General features: G+C 50.0%; 1 protein-coding gene across 1 annotated transcript in view; it reads left to right on the forward strand.

The window, feature by feature from the left end:
- The window catches only part of SPOCK1 (SPARC (osteonectin), cwcv and kazal like domains proteoglycan 1), a 464,236-nt gene that overhangs the window by 365,109 nt on the left and 73,753 nt on the right, over positions 1 to 25,374 (forward strand). Inside the window, exon 6 of the mRNA XM_081135977.1 lies at positions 17,251 to 17,365. Within this exon, the coding sequence (XP_080992103.1) occupies positions 17,251 to 17,365 (115 nt within the window). The remainder of the gene's footprint in view (positions 1 to 17,250; positions 17,366 to 25,374) is intronic.

Genomic DNA, 25,374 nt, shown 5'->3' on the forward strand with positions numbered 1-25,374 from the left:
GATAAGAAATATAAAATAGCTGCTATTGGAGTGTGGTGCTGTGCCATGAGCCTTGCCTGTCATCTCGCTTAGTACGCAGCCCAAAGGTGTCAGTGGTAGCATCCCTGCTTCCCAGAGGGAGGCACGGAGCTCCGAGAAGTCGGGCAACGTGTCCAAGTTCATGCAGCGGGACCCACACCTGGGCCTGTCGGGGAGAGCAGAGGTCTGAGGGGTGGGGAGCTCTGGACGTCAGCCCTTTGGATGCAGCCTGCAATGTGACCGTCAGCTTTACAGAAGAAGGGAGGTCACTGAGTGATCTCTCTGCCCTCTGGTGCTGCTGAGTTCATCAGCTGGGAGGGAAAGAAGGACAGGCTGTGCCCTGCTCCCTGATCTTTCTGTTTAGGAGGCTTTTCCTGGTGCCTCGTTACTGTACTGATTCAATTCATTTCAACAACTATCCACAAGGACTTCCTGGCGGCTGGGAGGTGACGGCTTGTTAGATAACAGGAGCGTTTGCTCAGGACCCAGAAACATTCGTCAAGCTCAGCCTTACTTCGTGCCACTCTGGTGACCTTAGACAAATCATGTGCTTTCTCTGAGTCCCAGTTTCTTCATCCATCAAATGAAGCTAATGATGACAGAGGCACCTGCACCTAGGTGGGGGCCGGCAGGGGCATCTTATAACCTTTGGGGTGGCTTATTTTGTCCTTAACAAAGAAAACAGGTTGGGGGAGAGAGATGGTGGGAGGAGCAGAGGGAAGGAGCCAAGAGTCCAGGCAGTTCTCTGTGTCCTTAGTGGAGCTCAGGTGTCATCAGCTGTCAGGCTCCAGGTTAACAACGTCGGGAGTGGGACAGGGAGCTGCAGGGCCCTTAGTGAAGAAAGGGGAAGAGGGCCAGAAGGGGGTTCCCCGTGCTAGACACCTGATGAGCGTTTGTAGTTTCATTTGCCTTAAACTTAGCAGCCCTGGGAGTAGGCATTATAACGGGACTCGAGTAGTGTGTGCAGAGCTGGGACCCAGCTGAGCTCAGGCTGGGAAGCCCCTGCCCCCAGCCCGGAAAGGCACTGCCTGTGGGAGCAGGGGGTGCGGGGGTTACGCTGGGCCCAGCAATGGTGAGGTGCAGTTTCCCACCCATCTGACTGGCAAATACTTTACGAACCAAGCCTGTTTACCTTAGAGGTTTATAGTGAGGGTCAAATGAGCTAATGGAAGCAAAGCTCTCTTTTAGGCAGTTGTCCTCACCAGTTCTGTTGCCGTCGCTGTTACTGGGCATTCACTGCAGTACTGGTTGCACAGGAGTGCAATTGGCCATTTTCTTTGTATGGGCCCCTGGCTTCGCCTTTCTTCCTTTCTCTGTGAACGGTAAGGTTCTTCCTCCCCAGTGTAGAGAGTAAACCTGTTCTTAGGGTTCACCTGGACACAGATCTCTCTCTAAGGCCATCTCCTCCCAGCCTCCCTACCAGTAGCCTCCTCCCAGGATGGGAATGTCAGAGGGGAGCGCCTGTCAGCAGCTGACACCCCTTCCAGATGGTGAGTGGGCCCATCTCACAGGAGCTGAGCTGCTGAGTGAGGAAATGTCACCCTCCCGCCCTTGCTCCCAGGCGCCGCAAAGCTGTGGTTTGGAATGGCCCTAAATTTAAACCTTGGTGTTTCCTTTCGATGTGCCCCAGACATGCTGGGCACAGTCTCAGACGTGGAATGGAGGCATCATACCAGCTGCAGCTTCCTGAGTCTGGGGGTGAGGGTGAGGGTGGGGGTGGCAGAGGGCAGTGAACACTTGCCCTGCACTGGGCACTGGCTGAGCCCGAAGCATTGTCCTGGTGAATTGTCACAACTCAGCGCTGTAGGTGCTGCTCTCATCCCCATTTTACAGATGCAGAAACTGAGCCTCAGAGGGTGAAGGGACTTTCTTTAGGTCAGAGCAAGCCAGGAAGAGTTGGGATTTGAGTCCGGGTGTGCCTGCCTCCGTGTCTTGCCTTCTCCATGACATTGCCTCAGTCCTGACCCCAGTAGGATTCTCATTGTATCATCATTTACTCCTGTCCCACTGGAGGGATAGAAGCCCAGCAGTGTCCCCAAGATGAAGGTTGAGGAAATGTCATTCTTCATCCTAATCTCCATGTCCTCCATGGGCAGGCGAGGTGGGAGAGACGTGTATCTGAAGATATCTTGTGTGTCCGGCATTGTTCCAAGTGCTTTATATACATCATTTCATTTAATACTGAATTTTCTTGTATACCTCAGAGATATTGTGGGATCGGTTCCAGACCACCTCAGTAAAGTGAGTATCACAATAAAGTGAGTCATAATCTTTTTGCTGGTAGAGGATCTTGCCTTTAATTTGTAAAAATTGAGCAACATTTATGAAGCACAATTATGTGAAACGCAATAAAACAAGGTCAGCCTGTATCTGGCTTCCTTCTCTAGAACGTGAGCCTCGCCTGTTTTGTCACCACTATATCCCTAGTAACTAGAACACTGTCCGGCACGTAGTAGGTGCTCAACAAATATGAGTTGAATAAATGGAGCCCAACAGCCCACTGAGGCAGGTGTTATTCTTTCACCCCATTTTACTTGTTAGGCAACTCAGGCATGGGAGGGTTAACCAATCCTCCCAGGGCTGGGAAGTCAGGTGCCAGGACGGATTTGCACCCGGTCAGACGACTGGGGCTCCTGCTCTGACTTCTCTGCTCTTCTGGGAAGTGAGCGGTACGTTCCTGAGGATTTGAGTGGCTGGTGTATTATTGGCTTCCCTGGGAGCTTCATAAGCGGCACCCTCCTAACGCAGCAAAGAGGAGGAGGTAATTGATGAGCTTAATTATCTGTGGCAGTGACACTGTGAGGGGCACCAGGACATGAGCGCTCATTACTGCTTCGCAGCGCAGAAGTCCCTGACGCGGGAGGGAGCGCGCACGTGGCAGCGACACCGCAAGAGGCGAGCTGTACCGCATTGCGTTCCTGGGGTCCCCCCAGAGTTTGTGTTACAGTGTTTGAAAAACCACTCAGCTGCACGAAACACAAATTACACTCGATGGAGAGCAGCTAGCTTCCTGGAGATCACAGTTGGCCTCCGCTAATGAATTTTGGCCTGATTAACACAGGTTCTGGACTGACATCAAAATATGGAAGTAGAAACGTGGTAGGGGCAGGGGAAGGCTAGTTTGAACTCTCTAACTTTGAAATCGGGAGGGAAAGGCTATGTGAAGCGTGGATCTGAGGACTGAATGTGTAATGAGCTCTTGGTCTTTGAAGCTGCACCACTCCGCTCAGACCTCTGTAGACCGAGGCCCAGCCCAGACTCTGGGGCCTGCCTGGCCCCATTCTGGCCCAAGGACATGCAGCCAGGGTGGAAATCAGGGCTGACTGGCTCTGAAAACCTGCACCAGAGGCTTCTCTTTTGTCCTGTGTCCTCAGTACCTAGATAACTATCGTGCATCCTCACTGAACCTCATTGTCCTCTGCAGTCTTCACAGGGACTTCTGGTGGCTCTGTCCCCAAAGCTGCCTTCTTATAACAGGGTCCCTGTCCTTGCCCCTCTTCTCTGGCCCGTGCCAATGCTTAGCCCTTTGATCTATACCCCATAATCGTCCCTACTCCCCTGGTCAGGGGCTTGGCATCTCGTTATAGACTGAGCTTTTTTGAGGGCTGGATGTGTCTTTTGCAAGTATGCCCTTTGCCCCCAGGGCTGAGCTAGTTTCGTATCTGCTTTTTCCTGTAAATGCCCAGAAGTTACCCAGATACCTGCATCCCGACATCAGATGCCTCAACCTCACGAGCCAAGTACCTTTGCCTGTGTCAAGTCATGGCTATTTCAGGGTCACTGGGGTTCTAGTTTCGGCCTCAAGAGAACGTACAAGAGGACGGGCTCCCATGAATGATGAGACGTAGACATTTCTGGCATTGGGATGAGCAGCGGGAACCATGAGCTCGTACTTGCCTCACAGGGCAGAAGGGTTTCAAGGTCAGCCTTGTGGGGTACGTGGTCAAGCCGGCTCACATTTCATTGGGTTTTAGGAGAAATGAGATGAGCTCGGCCAGCATGGCTCAGAGGTTGAGCATCTACCTATGATCTAGGAGATCACGGTTCAATTCCCAGTCAGGGTACATGCCCGGGTTTCAGGCTCAATCCCCAGTGGGGGGCGTGCAGAAGGCAGCTGATCAATGACTCTCTCATCATTGATGTTTCTCCCTCTCTCTTCCCCTCTCTGAAATAACGATTTTTAAATTTTTTTTTAAAGAAATGAGATGAGAGCTGTTTGAGGGGAAACAGTGTCATCAAAAGGAAGGAAAACTGGCAGACTCTGTCCAGCCCTCACCAGCTTCACAACTCAGCTCCATCAGAGAGTGAGCCCTTGGAAGGGCATTTTTATTACTTAAATGCACTTTTCACAGAGGTGGTGCCAAGCAAAGGAAAATCCCCTTTCAGTTATATGATTTTTTTCACTCAACACTACAGGGTCTTCCATCTCTAAGCAGTAAAATGAGGAAGGAATTCAAAGTTTAAGTTCCTGTTTCATTTTTTAAATATCACCGTAATCTTGTTGCATTTGGTCAAAAGTCTGCTTTGGCATTTTTGGTCACCTTTACCCGTCGCTTCTTTTTGTTGGTGCTTATGAACATATGGAATAGAGGGGAGAGGGGGAAATGGAGCTGAGGAGCAGACACAGTGAAGCTGAGCATGGTGATGGTTATCTGATGGCAGGCATGGTGAGATGGTAATGGCTTTTTTTGACCTTGCTAGGTGTTAGCTTTGGAAAAGAGTTGGTAGAGATGCTTAGCTGGCATCTGTTTCTTCGTTTTTCAGAATGTCAGGGGCTGCTGGGGATCAGCATGCATCCTGTCACTCTAGAAATCTGTGGCTGCTCCTCCATCTGCATTTCTCCCTCCTTACCTATGGAGTCTCTGGATCTCAGGCAAGAGAGGAGTTTCTCTGGTGAGGCTCTCAGAGGGGTTGTCACTTCAGAAAACAGGAACCAGGAGCCTGTCTGTGCAGCCTGTGAGTGATGACAAAGAAACCCAGACAGCTCAAGGAATGCGACCCAGCTCCACCTCAGAGCCACTCTGGGACAGCAGGCAGAGAGCCCTCCTGCTTAGGCGACCGGGACCGAGGTGTGGCGTTGCCCTTGCCTGAGCACCTGGGAAACCTGCATCCTTAGTTCAGAACCAGGAGGAAATTAGTTTGAAGCTACCCCTTGGCTGGGTTGCTTTGCAGAGGTCATGACCTGATGTAGACTTCTGTTTGCTGGGACCTTCCTTTTCATTGGTGGCACTGTCATCCCACCCCCACCTTTGGTGGCTGTGACGTGCTCTCTCTGCTGTAGCCACTTAGAAAGTCTGTGGTTTTCTTCCCTCGTTTCCCAAGGAACTCACTCTTTCTTCAGTGATGGGTCTGGCAGGGCTTGTGGGGGCTGGTTTTCTAGCTCATTCATTTATCCTTTCACTGGACAAATAAGGGTACCTACTATGTGCCGGACACTGTTCTGGGTGCCTGAGATGTATGGGTTAATGAAAAGACCAAGACCCCTGCCCCCATGAGCCCTTGTCCCAGTGGGACCATAACTGCGGCCCTCCCGGACCCTGTGAGAGACAGGACCTCTCCACCATGCCAGACGCAGAACAATGTAACCCTGCGGTCATGCGACCTTGGTACAGTTTACAGCGAATCCCCCATAGTTTGTGTCATCGGCTTTTTTTATAGGCGATTAGTTCCTGCAGGTACCATGGGCTGGCCGGGAGGATGGTTGTCTGAACCTGATAAACATCTTGACATGGGACCATATAATTTACCTCCTTGGAACCCAGGCTTGGGAGTCAGATAGCCTGGGTTTGGGTCCTGGCCCTGCATCTTCGAGCTGCCTCTCACTGGGCAAGCGAGGCCTCAGCCTGAGCTTCTTCACATGTGAGGTGGCTGTTTCAATAGTTCCTACGGTGTAGAGGCTGGGACGAAAATGGAAGGAAGGGGTACAGGTAAAGCTTTCAACACAGTGCTTGCTGTCATGATGACTAATTGTAGCGGGCAATTTCATGTTCATTTAATTAATTATATATTAGTAAGACTATGAGCCAGTTCTACCAGCACCACGGAGGCTACAGATGTGCTTAGTGTTTGTAGCTTTACTGTGCAGATGTATCGAGCTGCCCGAGTCCAGCAGCTCAGTTATAAATGAAGGAGCACTAGGGATGAGAGGCAGTGAGAGGAGAGGGCGTGGGCCGTGGAGGCCGAGCCCTGGAGGCTGGAGGTGTGTCTGGAGCCAGGGGGTCCCCAGGAGCATCGGCCATCCTCTCCAGGACACGGCCTGAAGGGAGGCCTGGGATAGGAAGGGGAAGGGCTTTCTGAGGAGGCGCATCGGGCTGAAGCAAGGACTGGAGGCAGGCGGGGAGCAGCTGAGGGAGGATTGGCGCCCGTGGTCCGGTCAGGACCAGGGGTGGTGGGGCCGCAAATCGAGGTCTTGAGCTTTAGTCCAGCCGGTGAGGGAAGAGGCGGCATTTGGGGATGTTTGGTCCGACTTCCCCGAAAGCAGGGGAATCACATTGGGAAGCAGGAGGGACAGTTCAAGCTTTGCGTCTGGGAGACAGTGTCCCAGGATGCTATTCACGGGCCAAGGGGCATCAAAGCCTGGGGCTGCGTGGTGAGCAATGACTTCACTGCGCACGGTGACTGGAGATGCGGACCCCAGAGCCACATGCACTTGCTCAGCAGCGAGATAGGTAGGGCTGCGTCCATCAGGTCATCTGCCCAAGCATCTGCTTGTCCATCAACGTGTATTGTAGTCCTTGCTCTTTTATATGCTTTGCTGGGCATTGGGACTAAACAAATGAATTAAAACAGTGTGTTGTTGGAGCTCATAAGAGAGCCAGGCAAGAGAGCAGTCATTGCAATACAGGGTGAGTGTCGGGGTTGAGGTGGGCACAGGCTGGGAGCCCTCGGGGACACCAAGCCCAGGCTCCCTGGGGGCTGTAGACAGAGCAAGGTGTCGAGGAGGGGGCCAAGGTAGAGCAGGTGCCGTATCTTAGAAGGGTCTGCTTTCTGGGACAGAGCAGGCTGTGTTTGGGAGAGAAGCAAAGGAATGAGGGTGGAGGCACATGTGGGCCATGGATCACCAGGGGCCTTTTCTGCTGGGCTCAAAAGCTTTATTTGCGGGTGAAGGGAACAAGGAATGGTGTAATCTGGGGTGGAGTGTCACACACACATTGCGTTTCACAGAGCTCACTCAGGTGTGGAGAGCTGCTGGAGGAAGGGAGGAATGAAGGCCGGGCTGGGAGGACTGGAGGGAGGAACTGAGACTCGCTGTCTGCCCTGTGCCAGGAACTGCTGCCAGGCGCTCGGATCTCTTCAGTATCCTTCTAGTCTCCTGACAACTGCAGGAGGGGGTTCTTATTTAGTGATAAGGAGAGGGAGCTTGGGCAGGTTGTGCAAATTGCTCAGATTCTGGCCTCTGGTAAGCAGTGGAGCCCGAGTGTCAGGCACCCTCTAGGTTTGCAGCCAGAGAGGAGATAGAGCCTGGGCAGGTAGCCTCTCTCTCCTTCCACGATGGCCACTGGAGAGGCGGGAGTCGTGATAGATGTTAGGTGCCACCTTGCTTGCCTGCCACAGCCACATCCTGTGCATCCTCTCTGCAGGAGAAACTGCCCCAGCCTTGCAGGGGGGCGGGGGACAGGACACAGTGGGGAGAGATGGCTTCTCGTGGGCGGGGCCTCCCAGGAAGCTGGGACAGCTGGAGAGACGGGCATCCCAAGGGCATTTATAGAGGCAGGGACATTTTTATTTCAAGCAGGTGCCAGCACCTCGGAACAGCCTCTTCCTTTCTCCTTGAGCCGCCTGAGCCTGCACAGCCTGACTGGGCAGGAGGCCTGTGGAGGAGGCCCCTGCTCTCACCCCACCTGGCAGCCCACCTCCTGGCGTCTCCCCTGGACTGTTTCTGCTTTTTCTTACACTTGCAGCGCACCCGCCATTCTCTCCCTGGTCTGCCTGCTGGCTTTTCTTCCCATCTCTCCTGCCCCCGCACTGCTTCCTGCCCGTCCTCACCTGGTCAATCTGTGTCCCTTCCTTCCCTTTGCCCTCCACATCTGTAAAATGGGGGTGAAGCCCCTGATTCCCTGCAGTGCTGGGACTGTGACTAATTAATTGCATCCTGCCCTTTCTACCCACCTTGCAGGCGCGGGCTCACGTCCGGCCCCGGGGATGTGAGCATGGACAGCGCCTAGTTCTCCCTCCTGGAGCTTACCACTAGGTGGGAGTCAAGTTCAGACACCTGATGTTCTTCTCCGAGGCCCTGGTGGGCCACTCTGGACTGTCAGCTCCTGAAAATGCTTTGCTCGGGAGAGCCCATTATGCTCCTTGACAGCTGCTCTCTTAGCCAGGAGTAGCTGCAGGCCCTCACGCCTCCGGAGGTGCTGGGCTGGGTGCCGCGGGAACACAAAGGGAAGGCGCCCACGTCCTCTCAGCAGGTCTGCTGGCTCCTCAGCCTGACTTCTGCAGGTGACGTTAGCTAACTGCTACAGTTTAAAGTGCTTGTGAATAACATCGTCATCATTAGTGCCGTTGACACCAAGGCTTTCATTTGCCATAATTTAAGAAATGGCCAGCGAGCTGCATTTCCCAGCCGTCGCTCAGCATGCTGCAGCCTCCAGCAGGGGCCGCCCTTCCTTTCTTTACCTCCCAGCTTTAGGGTCATTCCCTCCCTCTCCCTTGCCTCTTCCTTCAGCCACCCTGAGGTGCTGGAGAGGCTTTGCCAGGCCCCTCACTGTTCAGGAGTCTGTGAGCCACCACATACAGCCCAGGCCTAGGGAGAAGTTGAATGATCTGTGTTCAAAATGCAACCTGCCATTTACTGGCCTGCATCCTCCAGGCAGTCACTTGCTTTCTCCAGGGAGGTTTCAGCTTCTCAATCTACATAATGAACCTCCCAACATCAGCTCTTCCATAGTGTTGTATAATGTATATCCCATAAGTAAACAGACCTGTATTAAGTATGCTAGTGTGGGGGCTAAAAAATATTCATACTTTTCCTCCCACCTTCTAACTTCCGAGCTAATAACCGAACTAACAGAGACAGATTAACAGGAGAAAATTAAAGTGTAATACACGTGCATGGGAATTCACATGGATGGGACAAATCCATGAAAATTCCAAAATCAGTGAGACAACATTGATTATGCAGGACAAATGTGGTATTAGGTTTCAGAAGTGAGAATGGTCCATTTATAGGCAGCTGAGGAAGAGCAAAGAACACACTTGGCAGGAAGATTCTTGCCAGGCTACTTAGAAACAATGGGCCAGGGGGGTGTCTAGCTAACCCCCTGCCTGGAAGCCTGTTGTTTACCATACTTAATTCAAATTAGGCTAAGGCTGCCTCCTAAGATCTCCTTCCTGAAGCTGGTTTCTCTGTCCGAATCTCTTGGGAAGAGAGGGAGAGTGAAAGATTCTTTCTGAGTCTCTGTTTTCTTAATAAACAGCTTAAAATCAGTATCCCCAAAGCAGCTTCAGGGTGGCAGAATTTGGTCTCTTCACTAGGGTCTAGACTAGGATACATATTTCCTGCAGGAGGCAGGTATGTAAACAGGCAATTAGGTGCAATATGGTGAGTGCAGTGAGAGAGTAGCACTAGGCACAGGGGGAAACCCAGGAAGCCTGCCTGGAAGGGAAACAAGCCAGGCAGGGAAGAGGGAAGATCTGAATCTCAGTTTCTCACTGGCAGTCACCCTGGCAGTGGCATACCCCTTCATTGTTATGTAAATCAGTTTTCAAGCCCCTTTCCTACAGTGCTTGGAGGAAACTTGACTTCCGTCATCTTAGGAGTTTTGCCTTTCTTGGGGTCCTGTCCTGTCAAGGGTCTGAGCTCTCACTCGTAGTCAGACACCGGGGTGGGGGTGGAAGTGCTGGTTTGCAAGTCACCTCTACACACAGCCATCGCTTTTCTTCACTCAGTCTTTTAGTCAACATATATATAGATATATATAGATACATATTTTTTAATTTGAGAGAGAGAGAAAGGGAGAGAGGGAGAGAGAGACACATCAATGTGAGAGAGAAACATCTATGGATTCGCTGCCTCCTGCACACCCCCTACTGGGGATTGAGCCCATAACCCAGGCATGTGCCCCAACTGGGAATTGAACTGATGACCTCTTGGTGTCTGGGATACTGCTCAACCAACTGTGCACACCAGCCAGGGCTACTCAACATATTTTAATTGATCACCTACTATGGGCCAGATGCTTTGGAAATGTTAGCGTAGGGAGGGAGGTATTAATAAAGGATGGAGCCTAATTAGCTGGGAAGCTGAATCCAATCCTGGGCCTGCTGCACTGTGAAGCTACCACTTCACACGCTCCTCAGGGGACCTCTGAGTCCCCAAGCAGGCAGGAAGTATTGTTAGCTGGTCATTAGAGGGAGGAATGAAAGCAGGAGAAATTCCCCTGCTGGGTGCATGTCAGTAGAGTTTAAGATGGCACAGGGGGAGGTACATCCACTTTGAGGCCTGTGCAGCAGGAACTAAGGTGGTGACCCTAAGTGGGAGTGTTAGCCTGGGAAAGGATCAGATTGGATAAGGGACACAATCCTGGAAGATCTACAAAGTGAAGTAGTTGGTTGGTTACTTTGAAGAAGGGCCTGGTCCTTCCCAAGCCAGACATAATATAATCAGCCTAAAACAGGAGCTCTCTCTCTGTCTCTCTCTGTCTCCCTCTGTCTGTCTGTGTCTCTCTCTTGCTGGGTAACTTGCGGTCCCCTGTTCCCTTGCACGCTCTTCCCACTGCAGCCACGTGGCCCTAGCAGCCTCCAGGGGTCGTCCTGAGGCTGGGTGGTGACAGGGAGTGGACTGGACTGAGCCAATGACACAGAACTTTTGTACCTTGGCCTTTGCACTGGGCTTGATGAAGAAGACAAGGCTAGACTTTTTCTGTGGCAGGATGGACAGAGATGAGACACGGGAGGTGAAGCCAGGACAGTCGTTAGTGTTTTGCTCCAGTTTTTTTAGTAAATCTCACCACGAAACCTTGCCCTCCCAGGCGTGGGACTCCCAAAATGCTTTCCTCTCGTCTCTGTGAAAGGACATTATTTCCACCTGCAATGGATACCGCAGTGACCAAAACAAAGATCCCATTCTCGTGGGCCTCACATTCTAGACAAATAGAAAACAGCAAGTAAAACAGGGAACTTGTCCAGTGTATTAGATGACAGGTTTTATATGAAAAACGCCCAGTAAAACGGTGTAAGAGGATCAGGTGTGCCAGGTGTGGTTTTCAAAGGGGTAAAAAGAGAGAAGCCCTCAATGAGCAGGTGACATTTGAGCAAAGGCCTAAAGAAGATGAGGGGGAGCAGGGAGAGACATTTAATTCCCATCTTCGGGGTACCTTTGGGGCTTGGATTCTGCTTCTTCCAGGCTATGCTTGGCGAGGCCTTGCATGGTCCTGCCTCTTCTGACACGTATGTGGCAGCCCTTCCTTGGGTCTGTCGTTTCCCCAGAAGGAAGCTAGTCCTTCCACATCTGTGCTGTCCCTTCAAATTTCAGATAGAGAAAAAGATCAACAGAAATTTGAAATATCAAAATATTATCAGCCTTAAAAGGATGCCAGGCAGAGCGGATAGCAGGACAGAGTCCCACAAGTGAGAAGAAGCAGCGGAGGGGTGGCAAGGAAGCCCCAGGTGTGTGATGTGCATAAAACAGGTACAAGGGCCTGGCACAGGGAGTAGGGAAATGAACCTGAAGGGCCTGCAGGGAGCGGCGGACACCCTGCTGGTGGCTCTCCTTACTCAGGTGTGTCACTCTTGGATGCCTTGCATGAAGGGCTCCACAAAGGCTGGAGGAATTGGCTCAGAGCTGTACCTTGTCACATGAACCCCTCCTGCCTCAGGGGAGATGGTGTCTGTCTCAGGCTCCCCCCATGTGCAGCCCAGCCCCTTCTCCTAGGCATTTCAGGTGCAGGACTTTGCACTCACTTAGTTGCATGAGTTAGAGAAAGTTCATTCAGCCTTGGCTCTAAAAGCAAGCCTGTGACAAATTGTACATGAGCGGGACTGAAATTCCCTTCTCATTCACTGAAAGGATTTGCTACATCGTTGGCAAGATAAAGGAGGTCAGGAGAAGTTACTCAAGGGACTGACCCGAGACAAGATTCTTGTCTTCTTCCAGCCTCTGTTTCCCCGCATGCAACACAAAAGGGGGTCTTTGCAAGATCTGAAATGCTGCAGTTTGGGGGGCCTGGTTTCAGCTATCTCCTTGCAGTGCCGCTGCCTTGCATCCATGAAGAGTCTGCTTCAGGGAAAGCTCAGTCACTTGTCTGACCAATCCTTGTTGAAGGCTGCTCCGGACGGTTCTAGACCAGGTCCTGCAGAGGGGGCACCAGATCCTCACTGCCCTCCAGGAGCTCGCGCTCTTGCAGGGAGGCGCGGGAGAAAGAGGCGCCGCAGGAGGTGGGGCCCCGAGCACCGGAGAGGGGGCAGTTCAGGGGAACACACAGCAGTGGTTTCTGGGAAGAGTCTTCCTTGAACCACTGGGCAAAACAAGTTACATTTATTTTACCCTAGCTACTGGTTTAATAATCAGTAAACATACGGAAGAGTTTAAAGAACAATGCAATGTGTACTTGTTTACCCATCACCGAGATTTGGCAGTTCCTAAGGTCTTGAAATGTTTGTGCGTTCTCCCTCTCTCTCCCTTTCTCTCTCCCTTTCTCTCTCCCTTTCTCTCTCCCTCTCCCTCCCTTTCTCTCTCCCTCTCCCTCACCCCGTCCCTCCCTGACTCTCCCTTTCCCTCTCTCTCTCTTTCTCCCTTTTCCTCTCTCTCCCTCCCCCTCTCTCCCCTCTCTCTCTCTCCCCTCCCTCTCCCCCATCTCTTCCTCTCCCCCACCCCCAAATGCATATACACACTTACCCCAGAATCATTTAGAAATGATTTGCAGACACTGGGACACCTTACTCCTTAGAAAAAGAAACAGGTATTGTGTACAACCATCTTAGTACCATTACACTTACAGGAACAATAATTCAGTATCACCTAATATGTAGTCCATGTTAAAATCACAACATTTGTCCCAGAGTGTTTTTTATAGCTTTGTATAATGATTATTTTTCAAGATCCAATCAAGTCTCACTAATTGCATTTAGTTAATTTTTTCTAATCTAGAACAATTTTTTTTAATCTAGACCCACTGTTTTAATTTTTTGAGTGTTCAGGCAGTTGTCTTATAAAATGTCCTCAGTTTTGGATTTTTTCCCCCCTAATGAATAATAGATTCAGGTTAAGCTCTTTGGGCACCAATGTCTCATGGGTGCATCTATGTGCTCCCTTCTGTAGCGTATCTGAAGGCACATGGTGGGTAGTACAGTACCACAGCAGGAGGCACTACACTGGCCCCTTGGTCCATTTGTTAAGGGGTAACTACTAATATATATATATATATATATATGTGTGTGTGTGTGTGTGTGTGTATATGTATGTATATATATGTGCGTATATATGTATGTATGCATATGTGTGTGTGTATATGTGTGTGTGTGTGTGTGTGTATATATATATATATATATAGCAAATGTACATGTTCCTCTTTTAATAACTAAGTATTCTGTGGAGTGACACGTTCAGACCATGTTAATGCCCTGGTCCCCAAGAGCTTTAAGTCAGTATTTTTAGTATATAGCAAATGATCCTTTCCTGACTTAGTGATTACATGGGGAGTTGCAAAATGATGTTTTCTAATTCTACCATTCCTTCTAAATTTATTTAGCTGACATTCTTCTGTAAAGAAGAACTTTTCCTTTTTCACACTTTTAACAACTTGGTTTTAAAGTTTAAGGTTCCACCTTCTGTGGAACTCTTAATTATCTGTGTGTGTGTGTGTGTGTGTGTGTGTGTGAGAGACAGACAGACAGACAGACAGACAGAGACAGAGAGAATGAGAACTGAAGACCGAGCCTGAGTCACGCCCGCTGCCTGAGGCCAACCATCACTAGTTCAGTTGAGAGGGGCCTTCTAGTGTGCTCCCTGCTCACTCCTCCCCTTGCCATCTCTCCAGTGCTACCAGCATCTGTCACCTCAGGGCCTTTGCACTGCCATGTGGCCAGAACCCCCTTCCCCAAAGAGCTGCCTGGCTCACCTTATTCTGTCCTCTCACCTCTCTCAGAGGTCATCTTACTAGATGATTTCCTGAGCACCCGTGTAACCTACCGCTCCCACTGCATCATTCTCCGTCTCTTGCTCTCCTTTGTGATTGCCCGCAGCCCTCACCACCACCAGCCACATTAAATTTCACGAGAACAGGGCCTCGGTCCTATTGTTGGTTCATAGCCTTAGAACAGGGCCTGGCCCATAGTAGGTGCTTGATAAATAAAGAAGGAACACACACCCATATATACACATGCTTGGTAAAACTCTGAATGGAACCAAAGTCTTTCTCTTTGTGGCTCCTTCCAGATGACCATGGAGACACTCGGGCCCTGGGCAGAGACGGCAGCTGTTCTTCCATCCAGCAGGGATAATTTGTGCAGCCAGCAGCCACTCATTTGTGCCCAATTATTAAAGACAGCAGAGCTGGGAGAGTACCCACCCCCCTTGTTTGACATGATTTTAGGGGAGTAAAAACAAATCAGAATTCATCAACTGTGAACACAATTGTCAACTGTGAACTGTCAACAGTCTGGTTTAAAAATAGATGATAGGTTGATGAAAAACGGTAGAGAAAGCAATTTAAATAAAATGTTAAAAATAATACCCAAAGTGCGCAAGGCAAAGCGAAGAGTGGGGAGCAGTGGGGAGCTGCGCTCGGTGGAGGCCTGTGTGAACCAGATGGAGGTGACAAGCTCACTTTACGAATCACAGGAGAGGAGGGTTTGCTGGCCCCGCGCAGGCGGCCGCTCGCTCATCCTGCCGCGTCGCTGTGCTGCGCGAAAGAGCGGCTGGAAAATCTGCTGGCACATTTATTTTGAAGTAGGTCAACATTTTGAATATTTCGGCCCATTTATGAAACCTCTGGCTCTCTGTCTCCGTGATGGCTGGGGAAAGGCCTTTCTCCTGCAGCAGCCAAGGGGTCTAGGAGTTTCAGGGGTTCGTATTTGTATTTATATTTGCATTTGTATGAAATGGGTTGCAGTACAATACTTAAGAGACTTAACTAATTTCCCATTTTCTCAACTCTCTTTTTAGTAGTTTTGCCTAATTATTTATTTAACTTCTTTATCATAAAATCAATATAAAAAGCTTGAATTTTTCATGCTTCCTCTGTTCTGGGCGTGAGTCACAGCCGATAGAACTTGGCCAAGTTCTTTATGTCCAGCTGTTCTGTGTCCTGCGGCTGCCCATCCTGCTGTTTCCTTTCTTTCCCGGAGAACCGAGCCTTCTTGGCACGAAGACCTGTGCTCTGAAAACCTAAGGAATACCAGGCGTTCCCATTCCTTAGAGACCATCTCTTTGTAAAAATATGGATGGAAGTTGAATTAGCTCACTAGGACTGCTGTAACAAAGTACCACAAACGGGGTTTTAATCAGGAATATGTTGTCTCCTAGTCCGGAGGTAGAAGCCTGGATCCTAGGTGTGGGCAGGCTGGTTCCCTCTGAGGCCATGAGGGAGGGTCTGTCTCAGGCCCCTCTCCTGGCTTCTGGTAGCCTCAGGTGTGGCCTAAAAACTCCCTGTGTCTTTATACCCTCGTCTTCCCTCTGCACGTGCCTGTCTCTGCATCCAAGTGTCCCCTTCTCATGAGCACACTGTACTGGATTAGGACCCTATTTCTAAATCCACACTCTGAAATATGGAGGGGTAGGACTTGAAAATATCTTTCGTGAGACATACAATTTAAGCCATAAGGCAAGGTGCAAAGCTTTCCCCTCCGGAGGGAGAGCCGAGGCCAGGACAGGAGTGATTCCTCTCTGCTCAGACCCACTTCTGGTGGCCAGAGGGCCCTCCCCACAGGCAGCAGTGACCATGGGATGGGACTCCATTCATTGCCCTGTGTCTCTGCCCCTTCCCATGGAGCCTTTAGCCTCGCTACTTGTGAGCTTTGTGTAATTGGCTGGCTCTCCATTCCAAATGCAAAAAAATACATTTATACCTGTTTCCTCCTCTTTTTTTTTTTTTTTTAACACCCCCAAAGTTTTTTTTCCTGAAGTGAGGACTTATGGGCGTCCCTCATCAGTTCCCAAGAATCTCATTTTGGAGTTTGTTTTTTGCTTTTCCACTGCCAGGCTGCAGACTCTGAGAGGTGGGCTTGCAGTCCACAGTGTTTAGCCTGGAGCTCTGCAAACACTGCTCTGTGCAGGTCAGCACACGGGCCTCTGCCCGCTGTGGCCTTGCACCTCAGGGCACATGGAGCAAGCAGACAAGTGCTGCCTGAGCAAGTCCTGCTGCAAAGAAATCGCCACCTGCAATCCTGCCATTTCACACCTGCTCTGCGCACGCAGCAGAGAGGCTGTGGATGGGGATTCTGAGCCCTTGTCACTTGGTCCTGAAGTGGGGAGGGAGCCAGTGACGGCCCTGTGCTGCTGGGGGACACTTATTTCTCCCTCCTCACATCTCTGTAGTCATGTTGTCATAATGAGATGGCTGTTCATCCTTGTGGCCTTTTGCACCTGTGAGTGACATCCGTCTTTGCCACTGAGTGAGGACTGGCAAGTGCATAGATGGCTTTGGGGCTTTGACTGTGAATCTGAGAATCAGGTAGATGCTTCTGCCAGTCACAGGCTGGTAAGACAACCACAGGCATCCTCCTGGGAAGGACTGTGTCAACTTGGGCTTGGATGGTTGAAACAAAAGCATTGACTCCTCTTGTTCCTGAAGGGAAGCACTGGGCCTCACACATACTGTCCAAACTAGATAGTTGCTAAATAGTTAACTAAATAGATACTCTTCTCCCCAAGAAGAGCGTGGGTGCAGCTGAGCAGGACCAGGAATGCTCCAAGGTGGAGCCTCCCCACCTGGGACAAGGAAATGTGGAGAAGCAGCCTCTGCTGGGAGGAGGAGGGCTTTGTGGAGCCTATGGGATTCCAGGGTGTTGTTTCAGATACTCTCATTAACAGTCACGGTTGAGCTTACCAACTTATTAAAGCAAGCCTTCCAGTGCTGCAGCAGCGTTTTTAGGTGTTACACTGCGTTTGGAAAAACATTTCTCATTGAGTGTGCTGTAATTCAGATCTTTAACTGAGACAGACTCCATTCTCCATCTGTGCTCCCGTGCACCTCCTCTTACTGTGGGTCGGGAGGCACGGGCTGTGCCCTGAGGAAGCCAAGCGGGCGTTTGCCTGGCTGCGTCCCTAAGGCCTGTTCTGTGTCTCCTTTGCAGTGCAAGATGGAGTTCCACGCTTGCTCTACCGGCAAGAGCCTCACCACCCTCTGCGATGGGCCCTGCCCATGTCTCCCAGAGCCCGAGCCACCAAAATACAAGGCCGAAAAGAATGGTGAGTGGGGGTCGCAGGGGAATCCCTGAAAGGGTCGGGGAGGTTGGGCATGGCCAACTCTGCCCAGATGCCAGCAACGTGGCATTTATCAGAGCTGTTCCAGCCCCGGCAGGGGAGAGGGGCTACTTGGAGAGTCCTACAGCTTATTCAGGGACTCTCACCTGAATGAACTGCCTTCAGCTACCATTGAAGGAAGAAGAAGGGCTGAGAGTCTTTGAAGTTAATTCTGCTGGCCCACGATAGGCACGAGGTTCTTCAAGAGGTCAGACTGGCCCTGGTGTAGGAAGGGCAGGTGCCTCGGCGTCTAAGACCAGGACCTGCCCTGGGGTACATCTTGGTCTAATCTCTAAATCCTTTGAACTTCTCAAGGCCAAATTTCAAAACAGAGACTGCAGAGATGCCATAGGGTGGAGAGTATCTCCCCCCAGAGCGTTTCTCTATAATGTATTCTGCTTGGAGAAGGCGTGGAGCCGGGGGACTCATGAAAGGAGCTACCTCCCCAGGGGCAGCTGTGGCCCTTCCATGGCCGAGAGGGTCAGGCAGGTTGGCTTATTTGGATATTTTCATGGTGGAGAAACTAAAGTCATCCCACTGGTCTCAGCTCCTTTTTGAGGCTTCCTTAATGAGACCCAGAATAGAAGGTTGCCCTCTGGGGATCTGGGCTTTCTCAGTTGTGGCTGGCTAGTCCATGTGTGTGTGTGTGTCCTGTGTGTGCATGTGTCCCTGTGTGTGTGTGCGCACACACCCACGTGCATGTCTTCTGGTGTCTTCTCTTTGTAAAGACGATGAACAGGGTGTGCACGTTTATCCATCTGCCTCTTTTTAGGTCGTATTGTCTTTTCCAGGGCACATGGGTGAGTTCAAGTCTCCATTTGTTCATGGTGGCGACTGTAGAAATATTGCATTCAGGGCTCTTTGGGAGGTTTCGCTCAGAACGTGGAGGGACGTTGTGAACCGTAAAGCACTGTGGTCACAAGGAATCTCCGTAGATTGCTCCTGATTACCAAGAAGCTGGTCTCACTGCATTGTGGCCTGATCCATTTATACAACTGCAGTGAGAAACGCTAATGAACGTATATCACCCTCCCTGTAGTGTGGACAGAGAGCCTTAGCGCTGTGGTGTTAAGCAACTGGAGCTCAGGCAATTAGCTTCTGTGGGGAGATTCGCTAAGCATCATTTTAGGAAGACTCAGTAGCCTCTGCTATTTTAGGTATATTGTTTATTGCTTTTATTGACCCTTCCCTCTGAGGCATGGAAACCAAAGCAAGAATCGCATCCCCACCCTCTTGCCTGCAGTTTGTGTAATGGGGTGAAGGCCTCTCCTCACAGGTGTCCCGCTCTGCTGCGTTCCTGACTTGCCACGAGGGGGTAGCAGGCCAGTTTCCTGGGATGGCTCTGTGGTTCTCCCAATGAAGCACAGCCCTTATTCTCAGTGGTGGGCTTGTCATACCGGATTAAATGAGATTCACTCTCAAGCGTGACACTCTAGGCCTGGCCTCGATTGCACATCTACTTGTTCAATCATATACCGGTAAAAATGGGAACAGACTTTTATTGAGCCTGTGCAAGTAACTACGTTGCCATCAAAAGTGAAGAGACTCAGAGACCAGCGCTGCTCCCGAATTCTGAGAGCTCAGGGGCAACAAGAAGACCATGCAGATGAGTTTCATTTCCAAATGTCTGTAAAGCATAGTTAATATCGCCAAGTTAATAGTGAGAGCTAGACCAGGAAGGAGGAAGGACTTCCTCGCACACCTATCAGAAATGAGAACAATAACAACGCTGGTTTAAAACAGATCATCAAAAGTACTTTTCCCGCATCGGTCCTTCAGTCCTATGTAGTTGTTTTTTGTTCCACTGGCTCTTGGGTCACCAGTTTGCTTTTCTGAAGTCTTCTGCCCCTGGAAAGAACCCTGCAATCCACTCAGTCTCTACCACCATCTGGCATGTGCCTGAGAAATACCACCTTGGAAGCCTAACAGTGCGTCTGTTACATGACGTATCTGTCGACCACCCTTGGCACAGCTCTTTCCGTGAGGCTCCGAGGCCGTCCTCCTCGGTTAAACACCCAGTTTCTGGGCTGTGACTTACATGAGGAGGGAAGCAGAGACTACCCGTTGGTGATAAGACTGAATGGCTGAAGTTAATTTATCACATATCCAACAGTATCCTAATGAAGGAGGGTATAATCCCCTATCAGGGTGTAATGCTTAACTTTTAAATGTGGATTTGATAGGTGGTTCCCTGGAGAAGAAGGACATATTGTGGGCAGTGAGGGCATCGGTAAATCCCTGGGGTCATTATGTGAAATGATTAAACTAATAACATTTTACCTGGACAGCATCCATCAAGGGAAGGCTGACCTTCTTTGATTTGACAGCTCTTTCTGTGCAGCCCTTGCAGTAGTTTGTGACCTGCAGTGAATACCAAGCTGAAGCTGCAGCACTTGGGGGAGAGGTCAGAGGTGAAATGAAAGGCAGCTTCCTTTTGGCAACTTCACTGTGGGGGTGGGGGGGAGGGGGAGGGGTGTGACCACGTGGTCCACCTCCCCTTTCCGTGGACGGCTCCTTCCAGAGCTCGGGGCAGTGGGTGCGGAGCCTCTACCTCGGTGTCGCCGTGGCTCTGGACTGTGTCAGGAGCAGTCTTGCTTCTGTGCCTCTTGCAGAAATGACATTTCATAGTCTCACAAATGCTGATGTGTCAAAATGTGGCATTATTGTTGTTGTCGATGTTTTATTTTCAATCTTACTGCTGTTTCGAACCTTGGTTCCACCAGGTAATGAAAGCATCAGTGTAGCCCCTTCCAGGTCAGTTCTGTCAATTCAGGGTCGTATCAACATTCTAGAAAGTAAGGATCGGGTGGGGCTCCTGAGCTGTGATGCTGGGGAAAGTGGCTCCTGGTGTTGTCTGTCTGTCTGTGGCATCCATCTTTATGGAGTTCTGGCATCTTCAGTTCGTTGGCCCTCAGTGTACATGTTCACTGCAGCCAGTGAGATGTGTGAGGTCCCATCCGTGACATCTGCTCACCATGTCTACAGGTCATACTGAGGCCCCTTTCTCCTGTGTCCTGCTCTTCTGGGTGCACTCTTCCTCACACAGCCCCTCTCTGGCCCCCTCATGGCCATGGAAACCTACCGTCAAGAAATACTTGGTGAGGTTGCCATCCCAGGGCCTCTCTCCTGGGGTCTGCTGGGTGGCCATGTCTCTTCTATGCAGAGGATAGTCCTAGAAGGCTCGCCTCAAATCAGAGTCCATATTGGTAGCAAAACACAGGTCCTCTCTGCTGCTGGGGCTGCCCCTCTGACTGGGTGTCACAGGTGCCTCTTCCCTGCCCAGGCCCCGGAGTCGGGTTGGAGACAGGGAGAGCTCCGGTAAACAGAACCTTTCCCAGGGGCTCACCTGCCTCTACCTGTTCTCCCTCCCAAAATATCATCTCTGTCGCCCCGACTTTGATCAGTACTGGATGTGAGTGTGGAGGGGGTGTGGGCAGGTCTGACGCTCCTTTTGAATCTCATAGGCCGCTCTGCTTCTTGCAGCCTTTGACCTTTTGAATTACAGTGTACCCAGCTCTTGCAGATCACAAGTCTCCTGTCTCGGCTTTAAGTTTCAAGAGCATTTTGGGGAAGTCAAAACCAAGTGGCTGACTTTTTCTGTCCTTTGTCCTTTCTGCCATCTCCCCTTTGATGTGGCCCTTGAGGACATGGTGGAGGGTGGGGGCATCTTTTAATATCTCTGGTTATTTCCTCTCACATCTCTGAATTACCTCAAGACCTTGGACACGTTACTTAATTGCTTTATCTCTCTTACCTCTATGATACCAGTCCAGCCTCAAGAGTGTAAAGTAATGATTGTCCTAAAAAAGAAAAAAAACGGAAAAAAGAGAAAATGTCTGAGGTACTCATTTCCTGGTGCCTTTACAGTGGTTGAAAATCTAAGGGGAAAACCGAGCTCTCTTATAAGCAGAGTCTTTAGGACACATTTGTCAACTAGCCAACCCTTTCTTCCTTCAGACCTGAGCTGCCCCCCCCTCCGCCTCCCTCTTTCCCAGACAGACCACTCCCACGGGGCCTGGTTCCATGTGGAGGATGGCTTTGGAGCTCCCTCCTTGCTGACATGAAAATTTCGCAGTTGTAAGACAGCAGAATTGGAAAGATCTCGCTTATCTTCCTACGGGGCCGTGTGTTCCTCCAGGTGCCTCAGGCTTCCCCATGAGGACCAGGGAAGGCCAAGTGGGGCGGCCTCCAACCTGTCCCCAGCGACTCCCTTCTTATTCTTCACTATGTGAGAGAGCATCTGCAGGAAGAGTTTGAGCACTGGGGATCCACGTTCAGTCCCCATTTACAGAAGAAGGAATCTTGCCTGGGGTGGAGCTGGGGTGGAGCCTGGGCCTCTTGACCCCAGCCCAGGGCCTTAGTTCCCACTGTGTGCACACTTGGTCACAGTCAGCGGCCATCAGCCGAAGGTGGTAGAGGGCCTGTAGCTGAGTTTGGTGGGAGTTAGGTTTAATTCCGCCAGGGTCTCATGTCACTTGCAGGCAGAGAATGTCACCATGTTCCCGCACCAGTGATGCTTTGAATGAAGGCCAAGGAGGAAGTAGAAGGAGCAACAGGATCCCTAAGGACAGCTCCTTCCTTGCTTCCGTTGGCACAGATTAGCTTTTGGAGAGCCAGTCAACCCCAAATTCTGGAGGAGGCTGGGGAACTGTTACCCTTTCCCGCCTGACATGGGCTGGGAGGTGGGGCAGAGTGGGCCCAGTGGGCGCAGGGGAGGAGGGAGGGAGGGAGGGAGGGCTCACCTCTCCAGCAGGGCCCGCCAGGGGGAAGCGACTACTCCCCTCCAGCTGAGCCGCTTGGAGCAGCAGAAAAATAGCCTACGGTGACTTTCTTTTCTCCAATAGTGGCTCCAACCTGAGGGCTAGATCCTGGGGCAAAGTCCGGGCTTGAGGGCAGGTTGTCTAATTCCATTAGTTATCACAAGCGAGCTTGGGAGATGTGTTTAAATGGGAACAGGAGGTGGTGCCAAAGAGATGGGAGAAAACTCTTTCTGATCTGTAATGTCTCAGTGGAAAAATCCTAAAAGAATCCTCCTGCAGAGGCTCCCAGCAAAATGGAGATTGGTCTTTGCATCCAGGAAAGAACTGTGTTTCTTTCATGTCTATTGTGTAGCAGGGTGAAAGGCCTCGGGCTTGCAAACTTGCCGTTTGAAAGCAGTTTATATTAATCTTTCCAAACCCACTTAGCTTCATCCACTTATTATTCAGTACTGCATTATGGTCAGAAATGAAACATAGGAATGGACATTTAATTTTTAGGGCCTTGTTATTCTAAATGTCATTACTTAAAAAAAAAAAAAATCTTTAGAATTAAACTGGCAGCTGCATCAGGGAAGAAGACCTTACTGGTCAGGTCTCTTGACTTTGGCTTTGACTCAGGTTCTCTGCTTCTGTGGATTCAGCTCTGCAGAAGCGGACCCAGGTTCTCCTGGTCACTCTGAAGCGTGCTTCATACAACTGATGGGGAAAAGCTAAAGGTGAAAAGAGAGAGAAGGGTAGACTGAGGCAGGGGTGGCCACGGTCATAACCAGAGTCCAGAGAAGGGGACAGAGGTTTGTGCTAGAAATTAATGGCTTTGATGGTTCACCCAAACAGTCCTCTCCTCCTGCTGCTATTCTTTAATTTATAAACTTATACATTCTAATATAAAATTTAAATATTATGGCAAAAAGTGTCTCATAGTCCCAGTTCCATTAGCTTTTTGTTGTATATGCTTCCAGTTATTTTTGATATACATACTAACATACTTTTTAAACTTTACTCATCTAAAATCAGACTCATATCCTACATAATGTTTTGTACCCTGCCTCTTTTATATATCATAGATACGTTTTCACGTAAGTACAGACAGATCTACCTGTGTCTGTTTGTCTGTCTCCCTCCCTCCAGACAACCTGCCCACACTGCTCCCTTGAACTCCATACTTAAATTTGTAATGACTGCCCAGTATTTCTATTTGGACGTCAAGCTTAACAGGTCCAAAATCTAACTCCTGGTCTTTCCCCCAAATCTGTTTCCTCCTCTCGCAGTATTTACCATCTTAATGGCAGCTCCATATTTTGATTTGCTGAAGTAAAACAAACAGACACCCCTCTTTTTCTCAAATGCTTCATATAATCATACTCTGCTTTGAAACTGATTTTCAAATATATTCTCTTCTCACCACCTCCACCTCCCTTGTGGTCCAAGACACCCTCATCTTTTATTTTAATAGCTTCCTAATTGATCTCCTGGCTTCTTCTTTCTCTTTTGAGCAGAGCGAACCAGTTCTGTAAAATGTAAGTCAGATTGTATAATCTCCTGTTCAAGACACACTAGTTACTTCCCCTCAAAAAGCTGAAATCTTTTCAATGAGCAGCCAGGCCCAACATGATCAGGTCCCTGATATGCCTCTGTCCCCAGCTTTTGTTGTTGTACCACTTGCCTACTCAGCTCCAGGCACACAGCCCCTGTGGGGCCCTCAGATGTGTCAGTCACACCCCTGCCTCTGGGCTTTGACGGATGGTCCCCTCAGCCTGGGCCACCTTCCCAGACATCGACACGGCTCACTCCCTCTTGGAATCTCTGCACAAGTGTGACCTGCTCAGAACCCCTCCCCAGCACTCTGTCCCCCTCTCCTCTTTTATTTTTCTGCCTCCTTACCATTCATTTATCACCTTCCAATCTACCAGGTAACTTGTTTACTCATGTTGTTTACTGTCTTTTCACCCACCTAGAATAGAAGTTAATGATTTTTTTGTCTGGATTCTGAATAATTGTCAAAAGTTGAATGAACCTGCCTCACTGTTTTTAAAGGGTCCATTATGTAGATGTGCCATAGTTTACAACGTTGAAAATGGCCAACAATAAAAAAAGATTTATTGCGACAGTAGATAATCTTTAGAAGGTACTTAGTGTGTGTCCTCTGCCTCTCTGTGCTTGATGAGAAAACGTGAGATTTGGAGCATCTCTGCCCCTCGCCAAGGCCACTCAGCTTATAAGGGACAGAGCAGGAGTGTGAGGCCTTTCCTGGAACCTGCGCCAGTGCCCTCACATCCACCATGCTCCTAACCTAATGCGATGTCCACTGAAAGGGCCGGCTCCTGTGGACACAGCAACACACACACGCACAGTGACAGTTGACTTGGACCCTCGCCGCCCTCCCCCAGAGCGCAGTGTCCCCGCCGGCAGCCGCCAGCTCGGGCTTCCTCCGAGGCGCAGCCACGGCCTCCTTCCCGCCCTGCCTGTGAGCTCGCTGAGCTCGCCGAAGTTCATCAGGGCGCTGGCGGGCTCATTGCTCACTCCCCATTCTGCTTTCCTGATAGCCACAGGTTCCCCACCTAGCTCCTCCAAGATGAAACTTCATTTGTAATCTGTCCCGAAGTCGACTCTTCTTCCATTGCCCTGCTATCTATTGCTGCGAAAAGACAGCATTACAATAAAAAAGAAATTGAAGTTATAATGGGAAGAAACGACTGCAACCCCGCAAAGCCAGCTGCTCCGTGAAATATTGGCAGCCCTGCTTCCCAGACCCAGGAGTTGTAGGGGCGTGTGAGGGGCTGGAGAAGAAGGCAGAGTGTCATAATTAAATGAGCTCAGTTTTAACTGTAGAAATAAATTCAGAGTTGAAAAAACATAGCTCTTTCACCTTCATGATGATGATGATGATTGTTTAAAAACTGAAAGTGACCATCAGACATGAAGGAGGCAGGACTGTGGCTTTGATTATTTAACTCGAGGAATATATAGCAATGCCAGATAAAGCCCGGAAGGGGCAGTTGTTAGTATAGATATTCAGATTGGTTGAGAGTGCAGCCAAAACAAAAACAAAACAAGCCAGATCTCTACAGTCTCTCACTATTCCTTCCTTTTCTTAAAGCACTCCTTTTAGCATTTCTTGCAATGCTAGTTTAGTGGTACTGAACTCCTTTAGCCTTTTTTTGTCTGGGAAGCTTTTTATTTCACCTTCAAATTTAA

The sequence above is a fragment of the Miniopterus schreibersii genome, assembly GCF_964146895.1.
Source record: "Miniopterus schreibersii genome assembly, chromosome: 4".
Taxonomy (NCBI): Eukaryota; Metazoa; Chordata; class Mammalia; order Chiroptera; family Miniopteridae; genus Miniopterus; species Miniopterus schreibersii.